Consider the following 25,789-nt stretch of genomic DNA (forward strand, 5'->3'; position numbering starts at 1 on the left):
AAAAAGCTCAGCCGGGGCTCGGCGAGGACGCGGGCTTGGAAAGGATCGGGATTCGGACGCCCACTCCGAGGGGCCGGACGGTGGTATCTCTTTCTCCGTTGGTGGTCCAGCGCGCATGAGGGAATCGAGCCTCGGCTCCTCAACGGCCTCAGCAGTCGGGACGCACACACTCTGCGTCATGGCGGGCTAAGGCCGATGATGAATTCCGGTGTGCATGTCAGGGTTGCTGTGTCACTCGGCCCGCTGGGCGCGCCCCTTCCCGGCCGCCCTTCCGCACCGGCCTTCGGGCTCTTCCGGTCCCGACGCCCCTAACCTTCAGGCCCTCTCGCGCTGCACGCCCGGCCTCCCCGGCGGACTGATCTCGCGCGGTGCCAGGGCACCGGGCGCCGGACCTACTAGTGCCATGGCGAGCGGCGCCGCCAGGTACCGGCTGAGCTGCTCGCTTCCGGGCCACGAGTTGGACGTGCGGGGCCTGGTATGCTGCCTCTATCCACCGGGGGCTTTTGTGTCCGTGTCCCGAGACCGCACCACCCGCCTCTGGGTCCCAGACAGGTAAGCGCTACGAGTCCCGCTGTTACGCGGCTGTGCTGCAAGCTTCCTTCGGCGTCTGGGAAGAGAGTGACCCTTCCCTGCCCTATCCTGCTCTCTTCCACTCTTCCCAGCCTTTGCGACGGTCCACGCTCCCTCCTAGTTCTTAGAGCACTGGCAGTCTGGGCACGCAGTGTAAGAAACTAGTGAGGTTTACGTGGAAAGAACACCAGGTTGGGGGAACAGAGACCTACTTTCTTGGCCTAACTTGACCACTAAACGACTGAGTGACCTTGGACGAACTTCTTATTTTTTGTGGCTTCAGTTTGTGGACGATGATTTCCTGTGTTTCTTTTCGATTTGAAAAACTTTTGACGCCAGATGCACCCTCCTTAATGAGGCCATGTGGAAGCATCTGGCATGTGTAATTAAGTTAAGTCCTCTTCTTTCCCTGGAATTTGTTCTGTAGTCTTCCCTCAAATTTGAGAATTAAGGTTCTCAAAAATTGCATTGCAAAAAGTTGCCTTGGCTCCTCTCCACGTTGTCCAACTCAGACTTTCTTAGTCTGGGGTATGTGATGGACTTGGACGGAGGGGATGAAACCCCTCAAATGTTTTCTGGATGTGGGGGAGTGGTTTTCTTGAGAGAAAGCCCACTGCCTTCAAAAGATTTTCAGAGAGATTAATCAAAAAAATATTAGGAAACAGAAGGTTAAGCTCCAGTCCAAATCAAGTTCAAGTGTTTAGCCCTGATTTAGTTGTTGTAACAGGAAATTTAAGACCTGGAAGACAGATTTCAGTTCAGATAGGGAAAAATTGAGGTAAGTTACTTCAGGTAGTAACTCTCCCATCAGAGGTTTCACTCATTGAAACCATACATTTTCATCCATAAATTCAGATGATAACTGTTTATTGAGTGGCTCCTATTTGTTTGTGATCCTGAAGAAGAAGAATAAAAGGACAGACAAGTTTCCTGTGTTTATAGATCTTGCCTACAGTCTGGGAGGGAAGATGGATGAAAAACAACCAAATAAATAATTGCACATTGGCATGTGTACTATGAAGAAAACAAATATAGATATAAGATATAGAATTGAGTGGAGAGCGATGTTAAAGAAAGAAACCTCTCTGAGGAAGGTGTTTTTGGCATTTGTTTTTTTTCTTAAATGATACTGAGTTTGAGCTGGTCAAGGGAGTGAGGAACCAGAAGGGTTGAATTGGAAGAGCACTGTAGACAGTAGGAGGTGCAAACACAGTGGCCCTGGATTGAGAAGGAGGAAATTCCCAATGTGCAGGAGGGAATGAACGGTGAGGTGAGGGCAGGTCTTAGAGGCTGGCGGGAGCCAGATCATGCCCTGGGAAGAGGGCTGAGGAAAGAAGTTAGTAGGTGGAAGCCTTCAGAGTTTCAAGCAGAGGACAGATTAATTTGATTTACCTGTGGAGAAGTTTCTGCTAGCTTCAGGTGGAGAATGAATCGCAAAGGGATAAATGCGGAAGGAGACCTGTTTCGAGGCTTTTGCAGTAGTGCAGCCAAAATATGACAGACTAAACTAGGGATATTGTAGAGGAAACTCCTATATTGAATTAGATAAGGTCTTCTCTAATGCTTAAGATTCTGTGGTATTCCAAACCACTTGGTAACACTGATACATAACTTCTGTGTATTTGAGTACAAATTACTGATTAAGCTTGTACATTTAAAATTTTGTTCAGTAGAAGCACATGCCCAGTAGGATATGAACATTGCAGTAAAGAGTAGCTAAAGGATGCTTGTTGTAATAGTTGAATTCTGTTGAACAGCTAAATCCTCAAACTTTTACGTTGTAGGACTGTGTTAGGTTGACAGGAGCTTAAATCGCTGGATCACAGGAACTTGACAAACTTTGAGCTGCAATGACCCTCTCTTTGAAAACTGGTTCTTTTCACTTAGTTCACGTTGTCTTTCGGTTTTGTTTTTTAGAATTCATGTGGTATTCAATTAACACTGATTGAGAGCCTGCATTGTAGCAGGCACAGGGCTCCATAGTGAGTGATTGGTGAGATAAGGTTGTTTTCCTCTCATTTCCAAGCGCTGTGGTAGAGCATCTCATAGTCACTCTTAGGCATCCTAACTAGTGTCTCAACCGTACCTTTAGTGTGATAAAAAGTGTCCTCAAGGCTGACATCCTGACAATTTCTATTTATTTCATGGTATATTAATAAAATTAATGAAGTGCAGTAAAATGTTTGGAGCCAAGTAGTAAACATTTTTATTTTCTCATGTACATTGTTGATAGGGCTCTGGATTGGGGTGGATAATGTAGGGGTGGACTGATAATGATGGGGGGATTTAATTTAGTTTCAAGGAGGCAAAATAGTTCTATTCTAGGGTGGACTAAACCAGATATTTCATCTTTCACAAGAGCCCACTGAAAACCGAGGAAGCCTCCGGGTCTTCTGAAGGCGCTTCAGAATGGAGATGCCATTTTTCGGTTGTACATTGAACTGAACCAGTCAACATGCCATTGTTGCAGACGGCTTCAAGCCTCTAGAAGCCCACCTCACAGTAAACTGGATTTCCCAAGTCTGTCACCAACGATTGCTTTGCCTTTTGAAAACTACCCGTATTTGAAAGATGCCAACTCCAGATTCAACATCATGTGTTAATTTTCCCTGACCATGCCAAGGCTGGAGTGACTTCTCCCTCATGTAAACACTCAGCACCTTGGGTCCTTAGTCAAGTAGTTCTGCAGAGTTTAAGAAATTAGAGCCATTCCCTTCCTACCCTCCAACCCACTCTTCCCTTTTCTTGAAGGCAAAATTTTCATCTCTTTTAATGGCTTATTTTTGAATTTTGCTTCCGTATCTGTATATAAAGTGCTATACTGCTATTTCTTTTCATTTAAAATTTCTTTTAGTTTTCTGTTTTAGCATTTTCTGTTAGTTTTTATTATGGAATATGAAAATTTAGCTCTCATTTCTACCCTCTACCAACCCCCATCACACATGCATCCTTTCTATGTCCTGATCCTTATAACATAGTTTAATTTAATGTAGACTAAATCAGTGTTTTGTGACTGTACAGAGTCTATCTACACCTGAGCTGTGGAATAAACTATGATAACTTTTCCTCAACAATTTTATGATCTCCCTATAGCTAATAATTGTCTTATTTTTGGTTTTCATTTGCTTAACTTTCTATGTATTTATCACTAATTCAACTTCATATTGTTTGCTAGTTGTCTAACTCTCCTCTCAAGACCTCTAGACACATTGGATATATAACAGTTTCATTTTCCTGATGATGAAAACTTTCTGACCTGGTCTGTCTGCCTCTGGTGCACAGCTAATCTTGGGATCTCCCTTCACTGTCTTCTCGAGAATCCCTTTTTGGACCTCTTGTGTTAGATTTCTATTATCAATATCCTTTAACTTTCCTGGTTTTCTTCCTTGACAGCTTATTGGAGCACATCCTCCAGGAGCTTCCTGAAATACAGTGCAGTGATAATAAATGTATTAAGACCTTGCAATTGGAACATGATTTTAGCCTGCCTAGCTACTTGAATAATAATTTAAATGTTTGTAGCATTGTAGTTTCCTAATTTTCTTCAGAATTTTGAAGCCATTGCTCCACTGGATTCACTGTGTTACAGTTGAGAAGTCTGAAGCCATTCTTATTCTTGACCTATTATTTTTTTTCTCTCTGGGAGGTGGTCTATATTCATTCATTTTTCACATTCATTAAGTGTGGTCCTTTTTAATGTCCATAAGTCGTGTCCATAAGTTCTGGGACATTTTCTTAAATTCTTTGGTTTCGTCTTATTTTCTCTGTCCTCTTTTCTGGAACTTTTTATTCATATATTGAATTTGTTTCTAAATTGCTTTCTAATTTCTCTCTATAAATTTTTTTCTTTCTCTGTCTACTATACTTCCTCAGAAGTTGCCTTAACTTTTTGTGAAATTATGTTTTTGTTTCATGGTTGCAATATCTTATATCTAAGGATGGCAATGCTGATTTTTTTAAAGTTATTTTCTCCTTAGTGGTCTGTTTCCTCCAAATTGGTTATTTCCCCTCCCTGTTTGTTTTGGTCACTATTTTACCCCAAATGTCTGGTAATTCTTATTCTGTGCTTTCCATTAAGGGTGGAGAACTAAAAAACTCCTGGGAAGATCTGTGTTATCGGTGGAGCTTCATTGCTATGAGCTTCACGGTAGGGTTATCTGGCTGGACTGTTTCATAGGGCTGATCTCCTGCCTAGAGGATGATTGCCTGGCTTCTAGGTTTTGTCTTTGGTGGTCTTGGCCTCCATGGTGACTGTACATGTTTCTCATACCCCAAGGCTCAACTGTGCTTTGTGTCTACCCCCAGCCAAAGACTTTCACCTTTTCTAAAGAAAAAACTTAAGACTTTTGCTGGGTACAAGAGGGGCAGTTGTCTGGCTGGAGTGTCTGTCTTTTTTTTTTTTTCTTGATGCTTAAAGCATTTTTTCACTGATTCAAGAAGTACTTAATGATTACCATGTACAACATTGTGCTACAAACTTGGGAAGAACCAGGTCTGGATTCTGCCATTAAGAGCTTCACAGATCACTACGGTAGATACACACAAGCATCCATCTGTACTGGGGAGTGCTAAGGGACACATTTAGGTAGATTTAGTGGTTTATATAATATAGATTTTTAAACATGTCCTATCTTTTACATTTCTTTGGGCTTATTGATAAAATGGTTTCTAGGGCTTTCCTGGTGGCGCAGTGGTTAAGAATCCGCCTGCCAATGCAGGGGACACGGGTTCGAGCCCTGGTCCGGGAAGATCCTACATGCCGCGGAGCAGCTAAGCCTGTGTGCCACAACTACTGAGCCTGCGCTCTAGAGCCCGTGAGCCGCAACTACTGAAGCCTGCACGCCTAGAGCCCGTGCTCTGCAACAGGAGAAGCCATCGCAATGAGAAGCCCGTGCACTGCAATGAAGGGTAGCCCCCGCTCGCCGCAACTAGAGAAAGCCCGTGCCCAGCAACAAAGACCCAACTCAACCAAAAATAAATAAATAAATAAATAAATTTAAAAAAAAAAAGGTTTCTAAGACCACACTTAAAAAAAAACACCAAAATAAACAAGTTAAAAATAGCTACTACCAAATACCTTACTTTGAAGATTTTTTGATATGATTCTGTGTCTGATTCCAAAGACTTTCAACTAGTCTTCCTAATTCTAGTTTTTTGTTCCCATTTCCTAGAGATACATAGTGCTGCTAATTCTTGAGCCTTCTGCAGATTCATTTGTAAATTGGGCCTCTTACTTTCCCTGATGCCTGCTTAGAACTCATTTTTCTCAAGTATCCTAAGGCCTTTACTACTTTTCTGTCAGCTTTCAGTATTCGATTATATTTCTGTTCTTTTTTTTCTTATTCTCTCTGGCCTTGTGGGTTTATGCCTTTCTTAAAGTATACATAGATGGTTAGATAGATATAAAATATACATTATACATATTGTTGTGGTGTTTGGGAAGGGAGTGAATATAGATAAGCATGTGTGCAGTCTTTATCTGGGAGTCTTCTCTTTTATGTACAGTTGTTTTATCTCCTTCAGCTAGATCACAAACTCCTTGATTTAGCTTGAATCAGGGATATAATTCTTTTATCCCCCTCTACAGCTAACTTACTGCCTTCCACATATAGTATATCATAATCTGTTGTTTGACTTGTTATGTAAGGGAGTGGTGCTAAGTGAAGGATGTGTATAACAAATTGGTAATCATTCTAATTCCCAGGCAGTTATTAATATGCTGTGTCCCTAGAGCAGTCATTTATATGTCCCTGTATTAGTTCCTTTAGTTTGCATATTGGAAGTGATTGATAGTCTAGCTATTTAGATACACACGCTATACTAATAAGTACTAAGTTAATGTTTCAGTGTGCAAATGTCCTCAGTGTGTTTACGGCTTATTGATAGTAGATTCCATTATCCTAATTGCATGAATGTTTCACTTCACCAGAGATTTCTTACGGTAACAATCACTGATAAGTAGAAGTGCAGATGGAGGGAAAAAAAAACCACTTACGGTATTTGTCTCCTTTCCTTTCCTTCCTTGTTCTTTCTGTTAATTAACATACTCTTAACAGTGAAACACTAATTAAACTTCTCCTAATCTGATTAAGCCTCTGTAGTAGCTAAGACAAATTAGGTATTTAATATTTAATTTAAAACAATAGATTCTTAAAGTAGTATATAAAGTTCAACCTAGATACTAAAAGAAAATTAGTACTTTGACAACGTCTGTCCTAGGCTAAGTCAGAGGACAAATGTATATCTTATTAATTATCATGTCTTTCCAGTCCTAACAGGGGCTTTACAGAAATGCACTGTATGAGTGGCCACTCCAATTTTGTCTCTTGTGTATGCATCATACCTTCAAGTGACATGTACCCTCATGGACTAATCGCCACTGGAGGAAATGACCACAATATTTGCATTTTCTCACTGGAGAGTCCAGCGCCACTTTATGTACTAAAAGGTCACAAAAATACTGGTGAGTATAATGCTTTGGTATTGTTCTGTTTGAATAAGTTTCATCCTTTTGAAGATAAAATTCTTATATCTGCTTTCCCTTGTATTTATTATTATTATTTTTTACCTATAGCTATGGCTTAATAGTGAAAACCTTTTGGATCATCATTGTTCTGCAAATTCTCTGTTACAGACTTATTGTCATCAGTAAAGGTTGACATGATTATATATGTAAAAAGGAAGAGTTTATGGTTTTATATACTTTGTAATTTTGGTTTTTCAGCTATCTTGTGCAAGAAATTCATTTACTCACGAAAACTGAGAGCACTTCTTTATCTTTGGGCTGTTATGTCTGTATTTATGCAGCAAATTGAAGCCCCAGAAGGAATGTATTTAGGGTTCTGGTATCATTATTTGAGAGTATTTAATACTTTTGAACAGCATTTTCTGTGATTTGTATGTCTGATTCTTTTATATTCCTGGATTCGTGTTTGCTTAACAGCTCTTTGTTATAAAATGATACGCTTAATCAATGCAGTATGTGTACTACTTTTTTTTATGTATCTGGAATAGTTTGGGACAACTGTAAGCAAATAGTATGGCCCATAAGCACTCTAAACTTAATTTCTTTAAGGAGTTTGTAAAATGTTTTGTGTGTAGGTATGGGAAATCTTCAATACAGGGTGATACAGATTTTTTTAAACTTTTTGAAGGAAATCTTCAAATGTATACAAAAGTAGAGACATAGTATTTTATAATAAGTTATATATAAACAAACATAAGAGGATAGTGTAATGATCTTTTCTACTCATGTATTTACATAGCTTCAAGGATTATCAACACAAGGCCTATCTTGCTTCATCTTCTGCTTCTTCCAAAATATTATTTTAAAGGAAATTTCCAATATATTATCTCATTTGTAAATACTTCAATATATAGCACTACAATAGGGTTTGGCAAACTTTCTGTAAAGGGCCAGGTAGTAAATATTTTAGGCTATGCAGGCCATACAGTCACTTTCACAACTGCTCAGCTCTGCCATTGTGTGCAAAAGCAGCCACTGACAATAAATAAGCGAGTGAACATGTCTGTGTTTCAATAAACCTTTATTTATGGACACTGAAATTTGAATGTCATATAATTTTCACATGTCAGCAAGTACCTTTTTTTTTTTTTTCTCTCAACCACTTGAAAATATAAAAACCATTCTTAGTTTGTGCACTGTACACAAACAGATGGCCCACAGGCCACAGTTTGCTGACCCCTCAAAAAGATAAGGGTTCTCTTTTTTTTAAATTAATTAATTTATTTATTTATTTTCGGCTGCGTTGGGTCTTCATTGCTGTGTGCGGGCTGTTTCTAGTCGCGGCGAGCGGGGGCTACCCTTCGTTGGGGTGCACGGGCTTCTCACTGCGGTGGCTTCTCTTGTTGCAGACAACAGGCTCTAGGTGCATGGGCTTCAGTAGTGTGGCAGGCAGGCTCTAGAGCGCAGGCTCAGCAGTTGTTGCGCATAGGCTTAGTTGCTCCACGCCATGTGAGATCTTCCCAGACCAGGGCTCGAACCCTTGTTCCCTGCACTGGCAGGCGGATTCTTAACCACTGCGCCACCAGGGAAGTCCCTCTCTCTTTTTTAAAAACAATATCATTATCACACCTAAAACAAAACAAAACCTAATTTCTCGTTACCAAATATCCAGTGAATGTTCAAATTTACCCAGTTGTCTCAAATGTTTCTTTTTACAGTTTGTTTGAATTGTGACCCAAACAAGGTCCACATGTCTTTCGATCTATTAGTTTCTTTCTTTTTTTTAAATCCCCTCTCTATTTGAAACCAGCTTATTTTACCTATAGAATTTCCTGTAATCTGAACTCTGCTGGTTAAAGCCTCATTTCTCTAGCCTCATGTTCCTCAGTCCTGTAGTCTTGTAAGCTATTAGGTCTAGAAGTTTGATCAGATTCAGATTCAAGTTTTGAGCAAGAATTGTATACTTTCTGTTGTAGCACAACAGGAGGCATGTAATATTTCTTTTCATGATGTTAAGATTCATTCATTCTTTATAAAATTCCCATCAGCCTTTGAAAATAAGTCTTTAACATCTACTGATGATCATTGCATAGATCCAATATTTCATTAAAATTTGCAAATTATACTCTAGTTCTACCATTATTTCTGGATTTAATAGCTAGCATTTTTCTGTAAAGAACTTTTCACATCAACTCTTTGGTTACAGTGTGAGACATTTACACAGAGAAGACAGGATAAGTGCTTTTCTTGCCCCTTCTGTCACCTGTTTTACTGGGTTTCAGAATGAGTTGATTCCCTAACATCTTTTTTTTTTCTTTTTTGATTCTCAAATTGTCCTATATTTGATCATTGGAAACCTCTTTAAAAAATTGGCTCCTGTGGCCTCTTGATAAGACCTTCAGTAGTCTTCCTTGCTTTTGGTAGTACAAAATGTTCTAGACCTGAAATCAGCCATTTTGCCAAGAAGCCTTATGTTTTTCTTTTAGTGGGAGATAGTATTTAGAAACCTCAATTTGAGTTGTAGTGGTGCTCACCAGGATTTGTTTTTAACTTAATTTTGTTTTGTAGTTATATAAAGCATACATAATTGCAAAGAAAAAACTATTCAACATGGTGCATTCAGAGAAATCTGGATTCTGTCTATATTGCCTTCTCCCGCCATCCTTATAAGTAACTAATTGTTTATTAACTCTGTTCTTTCTGAAAAAAAAATTAGCAAATATGTATGTATATTTATGTTGCCCCTTTCTTAGATAGAAGGTATCTTACTGCAGTTTTCTGCCCTGGCTACTTTTGCTTGATAATATTGTCCTAGGGATTACTTCATTTCAGTATATAGAAATAGTCATTCATTTTTACTGTGGCATTGTATATCACTGTGTAGCTGTACTATAGCTATTTTAACATATTTAGCCAGTCCCCTATTGATGGATATCTAAGTTTCCAAATTTTTGCTAGTGCAAGTGTCTTTGTGCATCTGTCATTTTGTTCTTTTGTGAGTGTAACTTAGGTATGATATCTAGTTCTGGATCAAGGGGTAAATGCATATTTAATTTTGTTATTGCCAAATCCCCACATTAGGTGTTAAAACTTTTTTTGCATTTCCAACAGCAGTATATACGTCCCTATTTCCCTTATCAACAAAGTATGTTGTCAGATTTTTAGATTGTTGCCAAAATAAGTGAAAAATGATATTTTAGTATGGGGCAATTTTCATCTCTCATTATGGAGGGGTCATTTTTTCATATACAGAAGGACTGTTGGCATTTTCTTTCCTGAGAATTACATTCTTGTCCATATAATGTGGGGTTATTGGCCATTTTTAAAGTCCTTTATGAGTTAGAGTTATTAATCCTTTGATACAAATTACAAATATTTTTTCATTTCATTATCTTTTTTTAACTTTATATATGTTCTTGTTTTTCTTTTTTTCTTTTTGTAATGCAAAAGTTTATTTTATGTAATCATATTTATCTTGATTTTTCTTTTAAGGTGTTTCTCATAGAAACCTGTGCTGTAAAAATACTGCTTCACATTTTAGGGTATTTTTTCTGCCTGGTTTGTTTCTACTTTATCATAAGGTCATCTTTTGTTATTTTGTTAAGTTACTTGATGGTTTGAGGCCAAATGTCATTTCTTCCTTTCTTCCTCCCTCCCTCCCTCCCTCCCTCCCTTCCTCCCTTCTTTCCTTTCTTTCTTTCTTTTTTAAATTTAAAACCTACCACATTAGTGAGTAGGAGATGAAGAAATTAATGATTGACATCCTTATGTCATGTCATTTTTTTGTTAGCTTTCTAGCCCAAATTTTATTTTCTAAATGGTAGAGTGGTACTGTTTTTTAGTCAATATATATATATAACAGTTTCCAGTTACTTTACAAGTTGCGGTTTTAGGTAATGGAGGAGGAAAGTGCCATCCCACACTTCGGAGCAAGTGCCAGGGCCCAAAAAGAGAGAGCTACCACAGTTTACCTCTGGTCACTAGTTATTCAGCTTGCTCTCTCTTCTGCAGGCAAAATATACCCACTTCTCTCTTAATGTCAGAGAAGCCAAAAGTCCCATCCAGTTGCAGCATCAAGTTCAAAATTAAGAATTTCTGGACGATACATAGTATTCTAAACATCAGGGAAATGATGCTCAGGTGTTTCTACATCAGGTCCAGACATAGTTCCTCTTAAATTTGGAGATCCGTGGACCAAAAAACACAAGTTACCTGTCACCCATTCATTCAGTATACAACTGTGGAATATTGAGGGTAATCAGAGGAAGCACTCCCATTCAGAAAAGGGAACAATGCAAGACAGCAGTTTCTAATCTGTAGTCATCTGAAATTCAGATGGGTGACTGTTTCAAGGACCCCCTACTCTGGGAGTGATAGGTTTTTGTGATCAGTTCCCTCTGCTCTCCAAAAGGGGTTTCCCAATCCATTTTTCTTCATGGATCTCCTTTAACCCTCTGGGATTCTTTTCTATTATTCTCCTTGGTCACATTAACCCTCCTTGGGGACTAACCAGCTTTTTCAACTTGCTTTCTGCCTGTGGGAGCTAGGTGCACAAGGGTCGTGTTAAGTCTTGAACAGTCACGGACATTTTTAGTTATTGGCAGCATAACTCTTTGAAAAACTTATATTTTTTACCTGTTTGATTTCCAGTCAGATCTCTTTGTCAGTAGTCATACCTCAGCTGTAGTCTAGATTTGCTATATTACTCCCCATCTCTTCTTCTTTCTTTCCCTGTGTGCCTCTTCAGATTTAGCTACTGAAACCTTGTGCCTTTCAGACTTTAGTTGGAAAGCTGAACCTTTAGGTTCTTTTCCCTGAGCTATTTTCCCAGGTGAAAGCATTTATTTTCAGGGCAACAACCTTAATTTTCTTTGCTTTGAAAATGCTTTAAATCCATTTGGAAGTTTTGGCAGGATGGATGGCCGTGTTTTTGATTTGTTCCTGTTACATGGCTGGGTTTCAATTGTCCTTTGCTGCTGAAAGGACTTATCGGGTTTACATTTTTCATTTGGGCTTGAGAAGCAATTGGCTCTTCCAACTCTGCAAATCCCTAAGTTTGGACTCTTCATTTCTGGCTGGGAACCAGCCAGTTCTTGATCTCATTCCATTCTTTTAGTACCTAGCCAAATGTGGCCAATAGTAAGCGACACCCATCATTGAAGTCCTGGTTTCCAACCTCTTTCTTTAGACTACAAGTTTGTCATGTCCTGAGTTATTGCCAGTAACAGCTTTACCAGATGTTCCTTACTACATGATAAGGAGCACCAGCCTTCTCTTCTGTGGTAATAATCTCCTCATTACCTGCCTGTTAAGCCACTGCCATATATTTCAGCTTTTTGCTTCAGCAGTGCCTCACCTTTGCTACTAATTCTGAATCAGTCAGGTAGGCTAGGTGACACTGTGGTAACAGACATCTCCAGAATCACAGTGGCTTAATGCAGTAAGTTTGCTTTGCTTCTTATAGATCCAGTGCAGCAGGGGGCTCTGCTCCTGTAATCACTCAGGGATCCGGATGACAGAAGCTTCACTGCAACATGTGCTTTCATAGATATTGGAGTAGTGGGGAGGGAGCATGGCTTCGTTGTGCACCTGTCCTTAAAGCTTCCACCTGGAAGTAACATTATTTCTGCTCATTTTTCAATGCCAGAACAAGTCATGTAGCATGCCTAAAGCCAAAGGAACTGGGGAGTTCAGTCTTACCATTTGGTTAGAAGGTGAAGAGCAGAAAATATTTGATGAATATCACTAATGGCTACCACACACATTAAAATATTTATATGTTCCATGTATTTCCTGGAAACTTCCTCTTGTAACCTTCTAGCCTTCTGTTGGATTGGTACTACCTGGGCTAATGTCATCCTGGATTTCCCTGTTTCCTAGATCCCATGTTTTTGTCATTCTTAACTTACTCTTTCATTTTAGTGTAATACAGCTGTTGCAGCTTCCTAAGAAAGCTGTGACATGGGGGTTAAATATATTGTATTTGCATATTGGAAAATAGCTTTATTCTAGTCTTATTGAATATTTGATTTTTTGGCTAGATGTAGAATCCTGTGTTAAAACCATTTAACCTCAGAATTTTGAAGGCATTGCTCTATTGTCTTTTAGTGTATAGTGTTATTTAGAAGTTTGATGCTATTTTGATTCCCCATCTTTTCTATGGGACACTTTTCTGGTCCCCTCCCAAACTTTTGGAGTCTTCTCTATTTCTAATGTTATAAAATTTCACAATGCATGTCTATCTCTGTTTCTCAAAGTGCCTTTCATTGGGCACTTTTGTGGGTTCATTCAGTCTAGATATCATGACCTTCATTTTTAGGAATCTTTCTTGTACTGTTTCTGTGTTCTTTGCCTCATCTTTCTCTTCCCCCTCCCCAATTATCTCTTTCTGGAATCCCTGTTAGATGTTGGACCTTCTGAAATTACTTTCTAACATTCTTAATTATCCTTTCCTATTTTTCATATATTTGCCTTTTGGGTCTAATTCTCAGGAGACTTTTCTCCCCCTAGTTTTATTATTATTTTTTCAGTTTGGTTCTTTTATTTTTAGCATTTAGTTTTCTTGTTCTCTCATTAGTTCTTTTTTTATATATCTGTTTGCAAATAATATTGTATTGGAGATTTTTCTTCTGCTTCCTGAAATTGGATTTGTTTCTTATGGGTCCCCCAAACCCCTTCCCCCTTATTTTTCTGTTTCTTTGTTTTGGTTTTTCTCTTTCGTGTAGGTGGAGCTTGATGATTGGTGGGCTTCATTAGAGGGTGATCTGATGGTCTGACTTTTTAGATGGAAACCCTCTCGAATGTCTGCATCTGGAGTTCTTTAACATTATTCAGTCCTCCTGCCTCTTACTTTGGGAGCAGGGGGACTGTAGGTACCACATTTCAGGATGGAGACTTTCTGCTTATTCCCCTTGTGTTTCTTAGGGTTCCTTATTCCAGCCCTTTATTATGCCTGGTGACCAGAGTCTAGAAACGCTGCTTCAGTTCCTCCAGAGAATAAACCTCCAGTCTCCTTCCTGCAGTGGATAAGGAAGTACTCTCCTGACACTGTAGGCTGAGAGGAGAGGTCTGGTGTTTCACTCTGTTGTGTGCAGCCTTTGAATCACTGTTCTCATTTTTCAGGTCCTCTGCTTAGCCCCATCCTCTGTGGAACCTAGTGACTGGATACTTAGTCTCAGTTTTGTGGGGCCAGTTACTCTGCTTCTCATCGCTTTCTGTGTAACCTCCTCCATTTTGCTAAGTTAGTTATGTTGTTTTCTGTTTTCTTTGTCCTTGTAGATTAATGCCATTTATAGCATTACTGTGGATAATCTGCCATTTTTAATCAGAACTCTGTCTTTTTTGTTTCCATGTTTTTAGATAATTTTTCATATTTATAATTTTTAGCTTGTACAGTGTTACATAAAGATCATAAGGCATTAAATTAACCATTTCATTACTGTTGAGTAATGAAATGAGTCAGCTTAACTCTAGTTTTTTCTGTCATGTTAACTAAAGTGACCCTAAATAACTATATAAATAGCGTTTGAAAATCATTTGCATTATTTTCCTGTGTAGTTTCTTAGAACTGGAAGGGATTGTGCAACCCACTTAATCCTGCTCCCTCATTTTCCAGTCTAGGAATCTGATGTTAAGTAATATCCCTGAGGTCAGACAGCTCCTAAGTGGTATAGCTAGGACTTGGACCCAGGCAGCCTGGCACCAGAGTCTGTGCTCTTGACCGCTGCACTCTTCTGCATTTCCATTGAGTTGAGCCTTAATTAGCTAATACCGTCACTTCATAAAGTGTTTTTAAAATTGTAGTATTTTAGTAACTAGCAAGGTTGAGCATTTTTCTCTATGAAAATGTGTTAATGCCTTTTTTCCCTTTAGTTTGTAGTCTTTCATCTGGAAAATTTGGGACATTACTTAGTGGCTCATGGGACACTACTGCTAAAGTCTGGCTGAATGACAAATGCATGATGACCTTACAGGTACAGTAGTTCTATGTGAATATTCGAGAAAATAATTAAAGATGATGATTCTGTGGCAATTTAACTTAATACCCGTTTTTCTCACAGGGTCATACAGCTGCAGTATGGGCAGTAAAGATATTACCTGAGCAGGGCTTAATGTTAACTGGATCAGCAGACAAGACCATTAAACTGTGGAAGGCTGGAAGATGCGAGAGGACTTTTTCTGGTAAGATCAGAGTAGACAGATTTTGTTAATCTCTTTGCTTCCTATTTGCACAGGTGATTTTTTTCAAAAATTTAGAAGTTTTAAAGTGGTATTTGAAAAACATCAGTGTATTTTAGCCATTTAACTTGGGTGAATGTAAATTTTCTGACAGTTAATATGTAATATCTTTTTTTTTTTTTGAATTAATTATTTATTTTTGGCTGTGTTGGGTCTTCGTTGCGGTGCTCGGGCTTCTCATTGAGGTGGCTTCTCTTGTCGCGGAGCACAGGCTCTAGGTGCGCAGGCTTCAGTAGTTGTGGCTCGCGGGCTCTAGAGCACAGGCTCAGTAGTTGTGGCGCATGGGCTTAGTTGCTCCGCGGCATGTGGGATCTTCCCAGACCAGGGCTCGAACCCGTGTCCCCTGCATTGGCAGGCGGATTCTTAACCACTGCACCACCAGGGAAGCCCTGTAATATCTTTTTAAAAGATGTACTGAGACCTCTCATAAAACGACCAGATATGGACTAATAAATAGCTACAATATGGGTATGTGCTTCTGTGTATTTTATATATGTCATTTTTGGTACTCAGTTATGTTTTGGTTGTCATTTGAACAAGTTCAGCCTGAAACTTCCAAGCATAAGTCTTATTGAGGGTGGGTCAGTAGTGTTATCTTCATATATGAGGAAAACATCAGTCGTGCTTTTATTAATATTGAAGTACGTTGTTTAATAATAACAACTTTCAGGCTTTGTTTATGTTGTGGTTTCAGATGGGTAGTCTTTTAAAACCTCAGCTATTAAATAACTCCTAAAACGAGGCATCTGCTGTCTAATATTAGAACTGATGATTTATTTGTGGGGCACTTAACGTTTTTGGTATGATTTTGTTTGTTTGTTTTTCCTTGCTTTTATTTATTCCTTAAAAGTTGATCAGCATCCTGGATAATACTTCAAGAAGTCCCTTTGTGCAGATAAAACTATCTGTAGGTGGAAAATGGGCAATGAGTTATAACTAAACATCCCTTTGTTTCTGCTTCCATATATACAACATATGTATTAAGTTTTTATTAATCTGTTATAGCTAATCTGAATCAGCATAGGAAATATACTGAGCATGGGAAAGGTTTTGACTTCTGGTCTCCTTTATTAGATCACAAACTTCTGAGAATGTTTTGTCTTTTAAAAAAAATTGTAGTGGCATCTACAGTGCCTCAATATTGAAAAAAATGGAATCTTATCAAGTTTTTAAAAACATTTAATATCCTTTGATGAGAGGAATAAATACGTACACACGTATGTATATATACAATCAGCATAACACAAGAAGTTTTCATTCCATAAATTCTTGCCCTTTTAAAAAATCAGTAGTCATTAATTTTTATTTTATCATTTTAATGCCTGCATTTATATAAATTATGAAATATTTCCCTTGGTAAAGCAACAATGTTTGGCTTTATGTTTTCGTTGAATTAAAAGAAGTAGGAATAAGAGGCAGGGAACTTGAATTCTTGCTTTAGCTCTGCCACTGATTGTGTGGTTTTAGATAAATTAATCTCTCTCAACCTATTTCACATTTTAATAAAGTTTACTTTTCTGTGATAAAGATTTTATTTCAAACTCTTAAATAATTGAAATCTTTTTTGTAATCTTAGTTTTTCTTTTCTTGGTGCTTTATAAATATTAATCTCAGTATTATGTGGTGAGAAATTTAGGGGATATTTACTCTTTGTTATATATCTGTTTATATTTTAATATTGTGTATGTTATGAATTACTCTTTGTTATTGGGGAAGAAAAGTTGAAATGAATTGTCAAGTAAAAATTGGGGGACTTCGCTGGTGGTCCGGTGGTTAAGACTCCAAGCTTCCACTTCAGGGGGCACGTGTTTGATCCCTGGTCGGGAACTAAGATCCCGCATGCCGTGAAGCCAATCAATCAATCAATAAATAAAGGATTTTCTTTAAAAAAAAATTGTGGGGATCAGAATCCTATTTCTGGAGGGGTTTAAGAAAGTTTTAAGAAATAATTTAGAGAAGATATGATAAATATAGAATAACTTCCCAAGACTGGTGATAAAAAATACTGCCAAGCCTACAATACAAATTTTGGCTATCAGGTTTTTCTACCGGGAAAAATAAAAGTATTTCTCTAACTTGAAAATCGGTTTTTAATATTCACTGGTATGTGTTTTATAATGTTAATAAAATACATAGAGCCATCAACCAAATGATCCATTTTTATTGATTAATCTTGTTCTTTTTTTTAACACAGGGCATGAAGACTGTGTAAGAGGCTTGGCAATTTTGAGTGAGACAGAATTTCTCTCCTGTGCAAATGATGCTAGTATTAGAAGGTGGCAAATCACTGGCGAGTGTCTTGAAGTATTTTATGGTCATACAAATTATATTTATAGCATATCTGTCTTTCCAAATTGTAAAGGTAAGACTTTCTTATACTACATATTTTTAAATTTATTTACTTATTTATTTTTGGCTGTGTTGGGTCTCCGTTTCTGTGCGAGGGCTTTCTCCAGTTGCGGCGAGCGGGGGCCACTCTTCATTGCGGTGCGCGGGCCTCACACTGTCACGCCCTCTCCCGTTGCAGAGCACAGGCTCCAGACGTGCAGGATCAGTAATTGTGGCTCACGGGCCTAGCTGCTCCGCGGCATGTGGGATCTTCCCAGACCAGGGCTTGAACCCGTGTCCCCTGCATTGGCAGGCAGATTCTTAACCACTGTGCCACCAGGGAAGCCCCATATTTTAAATTTTGTATTGAGCATTGAGCATTGTTCTATTCCATCTTGAGGTGGGGGGCAGAGGGCTAATGTTTTAAATCAATTTACTAACTGTAACTTGAATAATTTAGTAACTTTATTTCATAAGTATCTTTTTCCTAAAGGAGAAAACTGTATGATCATCTTCATATTAATTCAGACTTGATGGTGTGTTGTAAAAAGTTCTTGGGCATCTGAGGAAAGACTTCTTATAATTTATTGGTATAAAGTACAGTGTGTAAGATGTGAAATATATAAAAATGTGATTTTTTGAAGTTGTATATTGTATAAGTGACAAATACATAAAATTTAAAGCTATAATTTATAAATACTTTGGGGTTTAAAAATCAGTATGCCTATTTAGAAAGGTGGTATATATAAATGTACTTAATTTTATTTATTCAAATTAATTTTTCCTGTATTCATTAATTTTAGATTTTGTGACAACAGCAGAAGACAGATCTCTGAGAATCTGGAAACACGGGGAATGTGCTCAAACAATCCGACTTCCAGCTCAGTCTATATGGTGCTGCTGTGTGCTAGACAATGGTGACATTGTGGTTGGTGCGAGGTATTCATGTTCTAGTCAGTCAATCAATAATATGTGTCTAGGCCTTAGGTAAGTGTTAGAGTGCACAGAGATAAGCCATAGGAATTTCAGGTGAATTGGGGAGACCACAGGCACGTTTGTGTTACTAAACAAAACAGTAGTAGGTATAACAGCTTTTGCACCAATGATACACGATATATTACAATAGTATTGCACTGTAAGTTGTGCAGTCGAAACATGAAATTAGAGAAGTTAGAGCTTGGTGGGGCAAACTTTCTGGAGAAGAAATTTGAATTGGGTTTTGAAAGATAATGAAGGAAAATGGTGGAGGAACAATGCTGGGGAACAGTGGATGACAGGGGAAGATGGTAGGGTGGGGCTTAATTATGGAGAACCTGGAATGCCCGGCATTTGTTAGATTCAGTGCTTGGGGTTAAAGGGTTGTAGCTCTTGAGCAAGAAGTGCTGTGATTAAAGCAGAACTTATGAATTATTAAATATGTAGGTTAGATTTAACTAGTGGTGACAATGGGCAGGAAACCAAGTTGGTAGCAATTGCAGTAGTAGGTGTAAAGTTATGAAATATTGACCCTGCAGTGCTAATGGATAGAAGACCAGAAAATGAGATAATGCGGAAGGAAAATGATCAGAAGGGGGGGTGTCAGAAAAGGATAGAGTTTCAAACTTCGGATGATTAGAAGTCCACGTTAATAAAAATGGGCAAGAGTGAGAATTGGTTTGGTGAAGAAGGTGATAACTTCCTGGGATCCAAGTGGTGATAAGCCACACTCATGCAGATTGGTCATGGGCATTTGGACTGGGTCCTAGTGTAGCAACTGAGACTGAAAAGCAAGATTGGCACAGAACTTCGAGAGTCAAGCAGTAGGGCATCTTTCTCTGAGGGAAGAAACATAGAAGGGGAGGAACAGAACTAAAGACTGAACTTGTGATACACTGTGGGTAGAAAAAGAGAAGCCAGTAGCCTAAACAAAAAGCAAGCCAGATGTTGAAATTCAGAGATGGAAAAGAGATTTTGGAGGGAGATTGTGATCAGTGTCAATAAGTACATGAGGGGTTAAGGAGTGGAAAGTTAGGAAAGCTTTTGGATTTGCTTTGAAAGATGTTAGTAGTGACTTTTTTGACATCACATTTTCATAGAAAATGATAGAAAAAGGTAAATGAGAGGAGACAGATAAAGAGTTTTTTGAAGAAATGGATGAGGGAAAGGATTATAGACTACTGTGGCACTGAAGGCAAGAGGAAAAAGGGCGACAGCCATAAGGGATACAGTGTCTAATAAAGCGGATGTATTTTACTCCTTGGCTGGGCCAGAGGTTGATTTGTTGGTTTAGTTATTTTCACCCTAAAGTCATTTAAAGTTGAAGAAAAATAAAGGGGTAACACTGCTGTTAGTAGAAGGTTAAGTAAGAAAGTTTTTCTGTAGAGTTGAGTAGGATTAGTACAGTTGAAAGTGGCTAACTTGCCTCCCCTACCCCAAAATTTCACAAAGAGAAATTATGGAAATGAAGTCATTTTTCTGAGAATAGAGGCTGAGACTGCCATCTAGTCCAGAGGTGAAGCTGTTTTTTTTCTTGATTCGGGTTACATTGCTAGTTAATGGCATAGTAAGGACAGGCTGCATGCATTTCTAATGAACGGATATCGAGCATCTAGTATTTTCTAAGCCCTATGCTGGGTATTTGAGCCCTTTATAGGTTAAACAGTTTACTACCCTTCTTTATACCATGATACCTATGTGCGTAATATTCACTTTAAAAGTGTATGCTATGTAGATTTTTATGATGGTAAATATTTAATTTGGAATTGAAAATTGTGTTAAGTACATATTTCTTTGTTCTTTGCCATTAACTTTTTCCTTAGTCTTTTTCCACCCTTTCCATTGCTTTAGAAAGTAATAGAGGGTAGTGTGCTGAAATCAGCATAGTTCTATACTCAGCAATAAATACATAGTAGCATTTTTCATATTCACAAATGCATATTATTTTTGCTTTGGATCATTGAAGTGTGATAATGTTCACCTACTGTGGCAGTGACTTAAAATCAGTTTCTGTTTCCTTATAGTGATGGTATTATTAGAGTGTTTACAGAATCGGAGGATCGGACAGCAAGTGCTGAGGAAATCAAGGCTTTTGAAAGAGAACTCTCTCAGGCAACCATTGATTCCAAAACTGGTGATTTAGGGGACATTAATGCTGAGCAGCTTCCTGGGAGGGAACATCTGAATGAACCTGGTAAATATTTCAGTGTATCTAGTAGTAAAAAATGCTACCATGCTTGCCTTTTGGGATAATGAGTGACAAGAAAAAAAGATTGTTTTGTTAAGTCATTCAGTATTATTCTCATTGCCAGGTACTGATCTTTGAGACTTTTTATTATGCATAACCACAGTGAAAAATCATGTTCTTTTTGCCTCTGCCTCACAGTTTTAAAGACTTTGAGCTAAGTTTCCCATAAACAGGAATCTTTTTTTCTTTAAATAAATCACCTAATACTTAGCTCATATATAGTAGGTGTTCGGAAGTCACTCATTTAATACCTTTTGGTTGATTGGATTCTCTGAGAGGTTGTGCAGACTAAAAATAAAAATGAGTTTAATTAAAGCAATGTCTGCTTAAGGAGTTAGGGATCATTTGAGTTTAAAATCAGAGAACAGTAGTTGTCTCAAATGAAATCTTAGGTTGGATATATCCATGATCCCTTGGTCCGTGGACCTCTGGGGATTCTGAGATCCTTTCAGGATATCCATGTGGTCAAAGCTAGTTTTATAATACTAAGATGTTATTTGCCTTTACACTGTGTTATCATCTACATTTATGGTATAAAAGCGGTGGTGGGTAAAACTGCCGGCTCCTTAGTACATAGATCAAGGCAGTGGCACCAAACTATTCAGGTAGTCATGGTGTTCTTCACTGGTATGCAGTCATCATTAAAAAAAATGCCATCTGCCCTTAAGAGTGTCCCTGATGAAGCATTAAGAATTAATTTTGTTACATTTTGGCCCTTTAGTACATGTCATTTTTAACATTCTGGATGACAAAGCGTAAAGTACACATACAGTTTACCAAAGTACCATGTGCCTCAGGGATAAGTACTTCTGCAGTCATTTGAGTTGCAGGCTGAACTCTTCCTTTTTTCAGGGAATGCCATTTTTATTTCAAAGAACGACTACTGTTATTCAGGCTTAGGTATTTGGCAGATATTTTTTTGAAAATGAACAAAGCGAGAATGTCACTTTAAGGAAAACAACTGACAGCATTTGTTGCCAAAGATAAAATTCAGACTTCCAAATGAAAATTGAAATTTTGGAAAACTTGTAACATTAGTGGTAATGTTAACAAATGCAGTTTTTTTATATTGAATAATAAAATGTGTAATCATATGGAAGATCTGCATAGCTCAGTGAATCAGTATTTTCCAAATGACCAGTTCATGGTCTTATAAAATCATACATGGGTAAAAGAACGGTTCAAAGTATAAGATAGACCGATGGATTTTAGTATAATAGAGCGTGAAAAATTCATTGATATAGTTTCAGATTCTAAATTTGTAACCTTCAGGATCTACTACTTGTAGAATATCCACATTTTTCTGAAAAGGCTATTAAACTAGTCCTCTGTTTCTCAACTGTATTATCTGTGTGACACTGTATTTTCTTTGTATACATCAACCAAGCAACAGATTGCAACAGGTTAAATGCAGGGGCAGGTATGATAATCCAGCTGTCTTCTATTAAGAGAGACAGTAAAGAGATTTACAAAAATGTACAACAATGCCAGACTTCTCACTAAATTTTTAAAACTATACTTATTTTTCATTGAACTATTATTTATTCAATATGTAATGGATCTATTACTGTTTTCCATGAAGTAAATATATTTTTTGATCTTCTCATTTTTAATTTCAAATTCAGTAAATCAACTGATATAACCTACGTAAAAAAAAGCTGTTTGGGTTTCTGAATAACATTTCTGACTGTAAAGAAATATTGAAACCAAAAGTTTGAACACCACTGTATTATTTCATGTTTTTAATATTCTTACAGTTCTTTGCAAAAATGTAATCTTTTTGTCTCTATATATACACAGTCAGTAAATATTTACTAGGTACCTACTGTCTGCCCTGCATTGGTCTAAGCTCTGGGGAATACAGATAACAAAAGGGACAGAAATCTCTGTTCTCACAAATTTATGTTCTACAGGAGGAGACAGATAATTAAAAAGTTAATACGTAAATATACAAGTATGTTAGATAAGTACTATGGGAAAAGTAAAGCAGGTGTTGAGTTTTAATAAAAAATAAAACAGGAGTTTTAAATTCAGTGGTCAGGAAATGTATAATACTTAGGATAGCACTGGTTGCTGTAACAGATAAATCCTAAAATGTCAGTGGCTTAACACAAGAGAAGGTTATTTGTTGCACATTTAAAGTTCAGTTGACAGCAGGGTATGCTGGAACATGTTCGTAGAATAATTTTACTCCTCTAGGTCATTCAGGGACCCATGCTGAAATCACCATCTTCATCATGTGCTTGCAGGGTCCCCTTGGTTATAGATATTCAGCCACCAGACAGCATAAGAGGGGAGGGTAGAAGATGATGGACTAGGCCTAGAACTGGCGTTTATCACACCCTCCCAGGTTCCACTGACCATTACTCAGTGTGTAATCTAGGGACTACAAAATGTAAGGGGGCGGGATAAGGTAGTCTTCGACTAGACAGCTACAGCTGTACCCATTGGAATAGGAGCAGGAATCTCTGGAGGACAGCTAGCAGTCTCTGCCACTGAAGGCCTTGCTGAGAATGTGGCTTTCAGGTAAAGTCCTTAAGGAGACAAGGGAGCAAATCTTGCTAACATCTGTGTGGAGAATGTCATAGGCAGAATAAACAGCCAGTGTTATAGACTCTAGGGGGCTCCAGCGCCTATAGTAGGAGGCCATTGAATCAGTCCAACTGAGAAATAATGGTGGCTTGTACCAACCGGTAGCAATGGAGGTGGTGAGAAGAGGTAGTGTTTTAGCTATAGTTTAAAGATAGAGCTGATGGAATTTGCTGAAGGATTAGAATTGAGAGAAAGGAATCACACTCTTCTACTCTTTTTGGCCTGATCAGCTAGAAGAATGGAGAATCATCTACTGAAATGAAGTATTGTCAGAAGATACTCGTTAATAAAACTTGTTTTATTTTCGATCAGCCAGCTACTTTTTAGTAGAATCACATCTTTTTAACCATCCTTTATTTAATAGTTTTTCTTTTAAAAAATAAATTTATTTATTTATTTATTTTTGGCTGCGTCGGGTCTTCATTGCTGCACATGGGCTTTCTCTAGTTGCGGCGAGAGGGGGCTACTCTTCATTGTGGTGCGTGGGCTTCTCACTTCTCATTGCGGTGGCTTCTCTTGTTGCGGAGCACGGGCTCTAGGTGTGCGGGCTTCAGTAGTTGTGGCACATGGGCTCAGTAGTTGTGGCTCGCGGGCTTTAGAGTGCAGGCTCAGTAGTTGTGGCACACGGGCTTAGTTGCTCCGCATCATGTGGGATCTTCCCGGACCAGGGCTCGAACCCGTGTCCCCTGCATTGGCAGGCGGGCGGATTCTTAACCACTGCGCCACCAGGGAAGTCGCAATAGAGTTTCTTTTAAACCATTATTTTCTTTTTGGCCAGTTTCCAGTAGAATTACATTTTAAAATATTTTGTTTCATAAAATTTTCTATTAAGCCAAAATACATATCTCTTTTATATATAAACTTTAATGTTAAAACTTTTCTATCTAATGTTTGTAAATTTTACTCTGCCATTCTCTCTTTGATTCTTAAAATTTTTATTTTAAGGTACTAGAGAAGGACAGACTCGCCTAATCAGAGATGGGGAGAAAGTCGAAGCCTATCAGTGGAGTGTTAGTGAAGGGAGGTGGATAAAAATTGGTGATGTTGTTGGCTCATCTGGTGCTAATCAGCAAACATCTGGAAAAGTTTTATATGAAGGGAAAGTATGTCGACTTCTTTCTAATTGCTATTATCTTAAAGCATTAGACAAATTAAAAGTTTTCGTTTCCCTTTCCCCATGCTAATAAAATTTTCTTTGGTGTTTTGACATTTAAAAATAGATTTCAATGGGGAGATTCTCAGTCTTGAAGTAAATTTTGATTTTTTTTTTTTTAGTATCTTTGCATGTAGAGAGAGCTGCATTTGTGATGGACACAGCCATTATTTGCCTTCTGGTAGTTAAATAGATAAACTGTTCCCAACCATTTTGGATTAGGCGCTTCTGTGTCACCTTTTGTCTATTGCTTTGTGCCTAGCTATATTTAACTTGACAAGTCATGAGGGACCCTGCAGGGCTGTGCTTATAATGCCAGCATGTTTTCATGAGTAGGGTAAGGTAACAGCTAATACTTTTGGCCTTGAGATCAACTATTTGGAAACCATCCTTTGGTCTTACAGTTAATATGTAGTAATAATCCATCCCCCACATCTACCTGCCAGTGAACTACTATTCTTGCACCACATGCATATGGTTGCTATTAAACATTATTTGCCAAGTGGAAGATTTTAAAACTGTGCTTTGGAGAAAGTTTAGCACTATAATTATTAAAATAAATCTGTGTTATGTATGTCATTAATTTATGTGAACAGATAGTAATCACTTATCTCCTTTTTATATTCCTATTAAAGGAGTTTGATTATGTTTTCTCAATTGATGTCAACGAAGGTGGACCATCATATAAACTGCCATATAACATCACTGATGATCCCTGGTTAACTGCATACAACTTCTTGCAGAAGAATGATTTGAATCCTATGTTTTTGGATCAGGTGGCTAAATTTATTATTGATAACACAAAAGGTCAAATGTTGGGACTTGGGAACCCCAGTTTTTCAGATCCGTTTACAGGTAAGTTAGGGTTTGTATTAAGTCTTATATACTTCCACCAATGTTGATTATTTTTTTTCTTTATTTGTTGTATTTAAACACCTATTATGATTAGCTGTTTAAATAAAAACCAAGATCTATAGCAGGTTTTTGCTGCAGATATATATTTTTGAGGCTCAAATTATATAGTAATTTCGTATTTATGGAAACAATTGTAGATCGTTCTCTTTCAAAAATACAGCCACACTGTAAACTAAATAAAATTAAACTGAAACTAATTCAGTCATTTGAAATGAAACCTGTAAGTTCCTTCATGTTATTGCTTCTTTTTAAAATATATATTTTGGTGAAATTTAGTAAATAGAAATTCTGTTTTCACATGAGG

General features: G+C 37.9%; 1 protein-coding gene across 2 annotated transcripts in view; it reads left to right on the forward strand.

Moving 5' to 3' along the window:
• Nucleotides 1–25,789, forward strand: part of PLAA (phospholipase A2 activating protein) — a 36,412-nt gene continuing 10,623 nt past the window's right edge. Inside the window, exons 1-9 of one of the 2 annotated variants that reach the window (XM_057547675.1) lie at nucleotides 1–552; nucleotides 6,840–7,033; nucleotides 14,909–15,009; nucleotides 15,097–15,217; nucleotides 17,469–17,636; nucleotides 18,406–18,589; nucleotides 20,602–20,771; nucleotides 24,363–24,520; nucleotides 25,206–25,425. In XM_057547675.1, the coding sequence (XP_057403658.1) occupies nucleotides 215–552; nucleotides 6,840–7,033; nucleotides 14,909–15,009; nucleotides 15,097–15,217; nucleotides 17,469–17,636; nucleotides 18,406–18,589; nucleotides 20,602–20,771; nucleotides 24,363–24,520; nucleotides 25,206–25,425 (1,654 nt within the window). In that variant the 5' untranslated portion in view covers nucleotides 1–214. The remainder of the gene's footprint in view (nucleotides 553–6,839; nucleotides 7,034–14,908; nucleotides 15,010–15,096; nucleotides 15,218–17,468; nucleotides 17,637–18,405; nucleotides 18,590–20,601; nucleotides 20,772–24,362; nucleotides 24,521–25,205; nucleotides 25,426–25,789) is intronic. The other variant, XM_028165110.2, reaches the window with a different exon arrangement.

This window comes from Balaenoptera acutorostrata, chromosome 6 (assembly GCF_949987535.1).
Source record: "Balaenoptera acutorostrata chromosome 6, mBalAcu1.1, whole genome shotgun sequence".
Lineage (NCBI taxonomy): Eukaryota > Metazoa > Chordata > Mammalia > Artiodactyla > Balaenopteridae > Balaenoptera > Balaenoptera acutorostrata.